The following is a 9446-nucleotide window of genomic DNA, read 5'->3' on the forward strand; positions in this document are numbered from 1 at the left end:
TGGTGTTAGTATATGGTCTCTAATAACCATGCAAAAATTGGTCCACATCGGTCCATAATTATATAAAGCCCCCATATAAACCGATCCCCCGATTTGGCTTGCGGAGCCTCTAAGAAACGAAAATTTCATCCGATCCGGTTGAAATTTGGTACATGGTGTTGGTATATGTTCTCTAATGACCATGCAAAAATTGGTCTATATCGGTCCATAATTATATATAGCCCCCATATAAATCGATTCCCAGATTTGTCCTCCGGAGCCTGTTGGATGAGCAAAATTCATCCGATCCGGTTGAAATTTGGAACATGGTGTTAGAATGCGGTCTCTAACAAACACGCAAGAAGTGGTCCATATCGGTCCATAATTATATATAGCCCCCATATAAACCGTTCCCCAGATTTGATCTCCGGAGCCTCTTGGAGGAGCAAAATTCATCCGATCCGGTTTAAATTTGCAACGTGGTGTTAGTATAAGACCGCTAATATCATGCCAAAATTGGTCCATATCGGTCTATAGTTATATATAGCCGATCCCCAATCACACAAAAATTGGTCCATATCGGTTCATATTCATGGTTGCCACTCGAGCCAAAAATAATTTACCAAAATTTTATTTTTATGGAAAACATTGTCAAAATGTTATTTCTATAGAAAATTTTGTCAAAATTTTATTTCTATAGAAAATTTTGTCAAAATTTTATTTCTATAGAAAATTTTGTAAAAATTTTATTTCTATAGAAAATTTTGTCAAAATTTTATTTCTATATAAAATTTTGTCAAAATTTTATTTCTATAGAATTTTTTTTTCCAAATTTTATTTCTATAGAAAATTTTTCCAAATTTTACTTCTATAGAAAATATTGTCAAAATTTTATTTTGTCAAAATTTTATTTCTATAGAAACTTTAAACTTAATTATATACGTATTTAATCGGCCTTTTTTAGTTTAATATATACTATGTTAATATTAAGAACGTGTAACAGCCCTTTAAGTACTTCCAATATATATGAACGATTACTTGTACTAAAGTATATTTTCTATCAGCAGATGGCGCATATATCTATTTTCTTAATTCGAAATATTACTCTCACTTAATTTTTTAACGAAACCATGTAATAGCTTTTAAGTAAAAATGAAATAAATGATCACTTTGGATTTAACACTTAAACTGTTCGGTAAGCTTTTCACTCCATTCCACCTGGTGAGGTTTTTGTCAAGCCTGAAATACCTTTCTTCCCATTTCATATCGTTACCGCGAACGAGGTGATAATTCGTCGATGCTTTGTCAATCCAATCGAGAACCAACATAGAGAACCAGAGAATCCATTTAATCATTTGGTCCTTACGAACCAGATTTCTAAATTGGTTACTTATTTCATATACGGATTGAGTCAGCACCCATAACATCCTTTACATCACTATTGGATCATCTCGTCTATTCCAAGTCAACGTTCCAGGTTTGTCAATCTTCTCTAAGGTATGTACATTCTCATATGTCAATGTACAATTAGTTGCAAATAAACTAGCAAAAGCGTGTCAGCAATCGGAATATACTCGGGCGTTTTTGAGGAAAATCGCCGTTCAGTTTCATACGAAATACATTTCTATAAACTCGGATTTTTTATCGGAAATTTAATCAGAAAGAGTGCGTAGAAATCATTTATAATTTGTCCGAGAATCTATGCCAGCGCACATTTTACTGTTGCTATATGTGAAGAGGATTAAGTGGAAAATTCCCCTTAACCAAATATAAGAGTGTTGTTTCTTATTTATATTGCGAAAGCCATAGCGAGAAATTCAATATATTAAAAAAAAATCGTATTGCAATTGGTGTACGGGTGAGAAATCACATACGAAAAGAAAAGTGAAAGTAAGAATTGCATTCGAAGAAGTGGATTTATTTTTTAGAGGAAATATATTGAAAGAGGTTAATATATTAGTGTTTCCAATCAAGGTTTAATTCATAACCTCAATTCGACCTCTTCTTTTACGTGGCTTATATGTTCCACACTTTCGTTTTAATACGAATGAAATTATGAGTGTATAGCCGTTATTCTTCTTATCATCACATATATTCATCGGTATGTAACATTTTTTTCTTATTTCTTTTCGTATTCGCTCGTTGATATCTCATATATATGTTCATAATTTCCCTTTACATATTGTACTGACTCGTTGAAATTGTACTCTTCTTTTTTTGTTCATACCTACTCGTTAGTTCACGACGTAGAAAGAAAGCGAAGATACAATTTTTTTTCCAGTTGTCATATATCGATGCTGCTCATTCCAGTCGGAATAGTTAATTCGTTCCATATTATTTTTTGCATACTGCCATTCCAGCATATTACTCTTTACTCGTTGTGGAATCACTTCCCATTACTTTTCGTGCAAGAAGAAGATGATATTTTACATAATATTGTAAACGAAATAAGTTTTCTTCGATTTTTATTTTAGTAGAAACCTTCATGGTGCATTTAAAAAAATTTTTTCGCACGGAATAAATGCAGAGCCATTGTGCTGAAATTAGTCCTGCAGTATTGATGTAATATGCTCATTTTCGCACGAAATTATATTTCTTTAGATTATTTCGCACGAAAAATTTGATTTACTGGCAACTTTAATTCTATATATATTATTAAAATAAAGACGGAAGGTTTTCTCAGTTTAATATCTTTACATTTTGCCTTTATCTTATTTATTTTCGTAGTCCGTGAATTTGATAAAGACAAGCTATTTTTTATTTCTGAAAACTGAAGATACAATATATTTTACGATCCGAAATTTTTTGTCTATAAAATAAAACCAAAATACCAAGCTATTTCTAAAACTATTTTGTGGATTTGTTTACAAATTAAGCTTTCCAACTCCTTAAGATTTTGGGGAACCACGTTTCGGAAGAACTAATATTTCATTTTGTTTTAATCTGTATTTTACTATGAATCCATTACATCGGTTTATTCGTGCTAACGATAAATTAGTTCAATTCGAGGAACAGATGACAGATACGCTCATCGCCACTTCCACAACTTTTGCCTTGGAAGTTCATCGGGAGGAACTTAAGGCAATGTGGGGGACTATCAAGGGCCTTTATGAAAAGTGTACGGAGGCATTACTTACTAGGGAAGACGATGACAAAAAGGAAAAAGAAAAGGGGGATAAGAATCAAGGCGGGGAGGAGAGTACAGACTCCGAGACCGATTCGGACCTAAACATGGTTAATTCTCGATACTACAACTCGTATGAGGCGTACGTTCGAATTGTTTCTAAAATAAGCGCTAGTATCCAAATGCGGTCCCAAGCTCCCAATTGTAATTCACAGTCTTCGTCCTCGAACTCCAGTTTCCATTTGCCTCCATGCGATACAGAGTCTTTTAAAGGCGACTATCATTCTTGGCCTACATTTCGGGACATGTTCTCCGCTGTCTACATCCAAAATGCCAATCTATCAAATGTCCAAAAACTGTTCCATCTCCGGAAAAAGACAGAGGGAGAAGCTCATGAAATAGTTAAAAGCTGTCCATTAACAAATAGTGGATTTGATATTGCTTGGCAGAATCTTAAGGAAAGGTTTGAGAATAAGAGAATGTTAGTCCACAGTCAACTGAAAATTTTATTCAATCTACCTGCTGTTTGCTCTGAATCTAGTGAAGATATAAAAAATCTTCGTCGTGACATTAATTCGTGCATTTCTTGTCTTCGATTATATGATATTGAAATATCAAACTGGGATCCCATTTTTGTTTATATTTGTTCAACGAAACTGCCCAGAGTAACTCTTTCTTTATGGGAACAGTCAGTGGAAGACAAAAAGGATATTTCCAAGTGGTCAGACTTGAATGCATTTCTATCCAGTAGATATCAGACTCTTGAGACGGTGTCTGAAGTTAAGGGTTCTTCAAATAGTAATAAGCTTGGTCCATCAAACTCCACAGTAACCAAACATTCAAATTATCTGAAAAAAGTAAATTCACATCATACAAGGGTGTCTGTTCCCCCTTTTGATTATCCTTGCAAGTTATGCATCAATGAGATTCATCCTATTAGGAAATGCCCTAAATTCTTACAAATGAATCACGATGAACGACGGAATTCCATAAAGAAACTGGGGCTATGTATTAACTGCTTTGCTGGTACCCATACCATAAAGGATTGCAAAAGCTCCTTCAATTGTTCTCTTTGCCACCAACGCCACAATACCCTAATACATCGGGATGAAAAGAAATCGGATAAACAAAAACCTTATCCTAAACCGAGAGATACAATGAGGGCACAGAGTCGTTCACATTCAGAATTACAGTCCACTAATCCTAATGTTATAGTGAACGTCCCTGAACCGTCGACATCCGGGAAAAGCATTCAAACTTGTTTCGCTTCGAATTCACAAAATGTGCTTTTGGGGACTGCCGTCGTTCAAATTAATCATATGGGGTTAAAATATTTCGTCAGGGTATTAATTGATTCGGGGTCCCATGGTACATTTATCACCGAAAGAATATTCCACATACTCAAGCTCCCTTCAAGACCTATTGACGCCGAAATATCGGGTCTCAATGGAATCACATCTGCTAAAGCTAGAAAAATAGCTACATTTTCCGTTTCTCCGCGTTGTGAATCCAATTTGGAAATTTCTATAGACGCCCTCGTCGTTCCGAAATTGTCGGAAAATTTACCTTCCAACTCTATTAATCCCAGTCTCTTAAAGGAATTCCCTGACATTAATTTAGCTGATCCGAAATTCTATACAAGTTCTCGCATAGATATGCTGATAGGAGCTGACATATTCAATAAAATTTTGTTGGATAATGTAAAGCGCAATATATGTGGATCCCTTATAGCTCAGGAAACCATTTTCGGATGGATTGTCACTGGGCCTATTCAAAATGATCAAATTTCGTCCTTTTCAAATATTGTTTCATTTTTCACAGAGTGTACCTTAGAAAAACAGTTGGAACGATTTTGGGAAGTGGAAAATTTCCCACAAAAGCCACTCCTTTCACATTCCGACATTCTGTGTGAAAAATTGTATTCCGAGACTACGGAAAGGGATAAGGATGGGAGATATGTTGTATCCCTTCCCTTTAAGCAGTCTTTTTACGAAAATTCCAAAATGCTTGGTCAGTCCCGGTCCATCGCGTATGCCCAATTTTTAAAGAACGAATATCGTCTATCCAAAGACGTTGGACTTCGTGATAAGTACAATTCCATTCTCGAAGAATACATAGAGTTAGGACATATGGAACATGTTGCCCCACCCTCCATGGCAGAATTTCCAAAACATTTTTATTTGCCACACCACGCAGTATTCAAGCCAGAAAGCACAACCACTAAGATAAGAGTAGTTTTTAACGCTTCCTGTCGCACTTCCTCTGGAACCTCGTTAAACGACGTTCTTTACAGTGGTCCAATTTTACAAAATGATGTGACTATACTCATTTTGCGATGGCGATTCTTCCGTTTCGTATTCAACGCTGATATTGAGAAAATGTATCGGCAAATTAGAGTCCATCCGAAGGATACTCCATTCCAAAGAATTCTATTTCGATCTTGTGATGATGCAACCATGCAAGACTACGAATTAAAGACCGTGACTTTTGGTGTCAACGCTGCTCCATATTTGGCTATCAGAACCTTGCTTCAATTGGCAAATGACGTCAAAGACACTTTCCCACTTGCTAAACGAATTATTGAAGAATCGATGTATGTAGATGATGTCTTAGCTGGCTGCCATGAGGTCAACTCATGTATCTCCGCCAGAGACCAACTAATTTCGGCTCTTAAATCCGCTGGATTTCCTCTTCGTAAATGGGCATCCAATTGCCCCGAATTGCTAAAGGATATTCCAAGATCGCACTTATTGAAGGACGACTTTCTCTGTTTTCATGATACAAGCCAAGCTAAGACTTTAGGAATCAAATGGAACGCGAAGTCTGATAACTTTTTTTTTGAATCAAAGCCATTTTCTAATAATTCGAATTTTTCAAAGAGAGAAGTGCTTTCCGAAATAGCAAAGATATATGATCCCGCGGGATGGTTGGCTCCAATAGTGGTTCTGGCAAAAATTCTCATGAGGAAAATATGGCTTTCCAAAGTTGGGTGGGATGAATTCATTACTACCGAATGTCTCGTAGAGTGGAAGAAATTTCTGAAAAGTTACTCGATAATTGAGAGTATTAAGTTGCCAAGGTGGATTTCTTACTCTCCTCGTTGTGAGATACAATTTCACGCATTCTGTGATGCATCAGAGAATGCATACGCTGTTGCAATATATACACGAGTAAAACTGGACGATACTCATATAATCGTTCGGTTGCTTACGTCCAAAACCAGAGTTTCTCCAGTTAAAAGTATCTCAATTCCAAAGCTAGAATTATGTGGTGCAGCCTTACTGTCCGAAGTTGTGAAATCAGTGATCCCTTCAATGCAAATTTCCGCCTATGAAGTTTTCAAATGGACTGACTCTACCATCGTGCTGTCTCGGCTCCAACAGCCCCCTTGTCATTGGAAGGTATTTGTGGCAAATAGAATCTCTACCATTGCTAATAATGTTGGGACAGACAACTGGTTCCATGTGGACTCAAAGTCAAATCCAGCTGATCTGGCAAGTCGCGGCGTGTATCCTCAAGAGTTAAAAGTTTCAAGATTATGGTGGGAAGGACCGGAATGGTTACAAAAACACAGTAATTTCTGGCCAAACCAACCCTCATTAAATTTGAACACTGATTTAGAAAAGAGAAATACTCTTGTTCATTCTGCATTTATTTCAAACTATGCAGACATTCTGGAAAGATTTTCCTCGTTTAACCGAGCCATTCAAGTAATTTGTTACATTTTTAGATTTTTACATCGAGGTCTTACCAAATACCGGTCTACACATGTCTATAGATCCATTGATTTAACTTCATTGGAGGTCAATTTTGTTAAGATTCGACTCATAATTTTAGCACAAAGGGCTTCATTTCCCGACGAGTACAAGGCTTTACTAGATAATAACGATATTAAAAGATCTTCGCATATTTTAAACTTAAATCCATTCCTAGACAAAGATGGCATAATTCGCGCCAATGGAAGACTTGCTTGCTCTTCGTTGACCTATAATGAGAAATTTCCAATTGTTCTACCTTATAGCTGCCAGTTTAGTAGACTCTTGATTCATTTTACACATGTTCTTTCGTTACACGGTGGAAACCAGCTAATAGTTCGTTTGATTCGATCACAATTTTGGATTCCCAAGTTGAAAAACTTGGCGAAAACTATTATCAACAAATGCAAAGTATGTACCATATACAAAAGAAAAACCAAATCCCAAATCATGGCTGCGCTTCCACCGGAAAGAACAACGATTAGTCGTCCATTTCATTGCACGGGCATTGATTTCGCAGGCCCCTTCGATGTTAAAAGTTCTTCTGTAAGGGGTTGTAAATCATCGAAAAGCTATGCTTGTATTTTTGTATGTTTCGAGACTAGGGCGATTCATCTCGAAGCCACGTCTTCCCTGTCCACTGCAACATTCTTAGCCGCTTTTCACCGATTTATATCTCGAAGAGGCTGCCCTTTGCATATATATTCTGATAATGGCACTAATTTCGTGGGTGCATCCAAGGATATAGCAAGGGATTTTCTTTCTGCTTCTCGCTCTAATTTGATTTCCCAAATGGTGCACCAGAACTTGTCATGGCATTTCATCCCACCTGGAGCTCCACATATGGGAGGATTGTGGGAAGCTGGAGTCCGAAGCTTTAAAACGCATTTTAAAAAAGTATCTGGGTCGCATAAATATACATTTGAGGAATTTTGCACTTTGCTAGCCCGAATAGAGGGGTGTCTTAATTCTAGACCAATATCCATTATGTCTGAAGATCCTACAGACCTTAATCCCCTTACTCCTGGACATTTCTTGACCGGTGGGCCAATTCTTACGCCACCAGAACCAACTATAGACACTCATCCAGAAACCGTAACGAACCGGTGGCAGCGCGTTAAGGCTCTCCACCACCATTTCTGTCAAAGGTGGAAGGTTGAATACCTACGTGAGCTTCATAAAAGAAACAAATGGAAATTTCCTGAAATGAACGTAGAGGTAAATTCAATTGTCATCATTCCGGAAGATAATCTTTCTCCAAATGAATGGAGAATCGGTCGTGTGGTTAGAGTTTATCCTGGAAAGGATAACCGGGTCCGAGTTGCTGATGTTTTTACTCAGAGAGGAACTATCACGCGTCCAATTGTTAAGCTAGTATGCTTACCTACCGATTAGATAACTTTACTTTTTACTTAATTTACTTCCAGAATGCCGAGAATAATAAAAAATCGTCCATCGCTGAAGAATCCACGATCTACCAAATTCAAACGTGTTTACAAATGTCGAGTATGTAATGATATCCACCCTCTACGCTTGTGTAAACGATTTTTGGCAATGAATCCATCTAGGCGTAGGCAAGAAGTAGAGCGACACGGGTATTGCCTAAATTGTCTCGCTCACAAGCATTCCAAACTTACGTGCTTCTCCAAATCAGGATGTCGCAAATGTAACCATAAACATCATACACTTCTTCATCGGCACGAAGATAGTGGCTCAGAAATAGCTCCAATTGAATTGGCCCGAAAATCACTGAAAGTAGAGTCTCAACAAATGGTAACAGTCCTTCCTACTATATTAGCAAAATTGTCGATCAACGGTCGATTGCATCCAATACGTATTTTAGTAGATACTGCATCCACTGTCAGTCGGATTTCAAGGGCAATAGTTTTAAAGTACGATATCCCAACAAAAGGTATGGAAGACTCCATTGTATGTACTGTCACGATATTTGCACGCACAGATAAAAAAGTTAGCTTTACCACTCTAATGAGGGTTGACAATCGGATTTCCCTAAAAACTCCTGGTAAAACCTTGCCCAAATCAATACAAGAACTACTACTATGGACTACCTTGTAATTTAGAAGACGGTGTTAGGAAGTTTTAAGATACCTTGTCATCGGCAAGTGTTACCGCAACCCAAGTAATTCGATTGTGGATGATAGTCTTCAGTAGAAGTTTGTACGCAATCCATGGTGGAGGGTACATAAGCTTCGGCCTGGCCGAACTTACGGCCGTATATACTTGTTTCTCATTCAATTACGAAATTAATTGATCCAATTAATTTTCTAATTGAAATGTCTTCATTGACACAAAAAAAAAATTCACGAAAAAATTTCCAATTAAAGACTTAATTGAGTTTTAAAAACTATTCAATTAAGAATTTTATTGATTCACAAAATTTTTTAATTGATACAAAAATCAACCACAAAAATTCATAGTATCAATTAATTTTTTAATTGACTTTCAATCAATTTTTTAATTGATACTGTCATTTCTGTGATTGAAAACATTTCAAAAAAAAAATTAATTGGAGCAATTAATTTCGTGATTAAAAAATATTTTTTTGTGTATACAGAAATAATAGTATC

General features: G+C 36.5%; 2 protein-coding genes across 2 annotated transcripts; both read left to right on the forward strand.

The window, feature by feature from the left end:
- Positions 1-1280: 1280 nt before the first annotated feature.
- LOC142221560 (uncharacterized) lies at positions 1281-8934 on the forward strand. The gene is made up of 2 exons (XM_075291310.1): positions 1281-1476; positions 8286-8934. The coding sequence occupies exon 2, from the start codon at positions 8287-8289 to the stop codon at positions 8932-8934; it is 648 nt and encodes a 215-aa protein (XP_075147425.1). The 5' UTR covers positions 1281-1476; position 8286.
- Positions 2935-8253, forward strand: LOC142221551 (uncharacterized). The gene has a single exon (XM_075291305.1). It carries the CDS (start codon positions 2935-2937, stop codon positions 8251-8253), a length of 5319 nt encoding a protein of 1772 aa, XP_075147420.1.
- Positions 8935-9446: the final 512 nt, after the last annotated feature.

The sequence above is a fragment of the Haematobia irritans genome, chromosome 1 (assembly GCF_050003625.1).
Source record: "Haematobia irritans isolate KBUSLIRL chromosome 1, ASM5000362v1, whole genome shotgun sequence".
In the NCBI taxonomy this organism is placed as follows: domain Eukaryota; kingdom Metazoa; phylum Arthropoda; class Insecta; order Diptera; family Muscidae; genus Haematobia; species Haematobia irritans.

What these genes read in the sequence shown, in the direction of transcription:
- LOC142221560 (XM_075291310.1), top strand. Translation starts at nt 8,287, where the DNA reads ATGCCGAGAATAATAAAAAATCGTCCATCGCTGAAGAATCCACGATCT.
- LOC142221551 (XM_075291305.1), top strand. Translation starts at nt 2,935, where the DNA reads ATGAATCCATTACATCGGTTTATTCGTGCTAACGATAAATTAGTTCAA.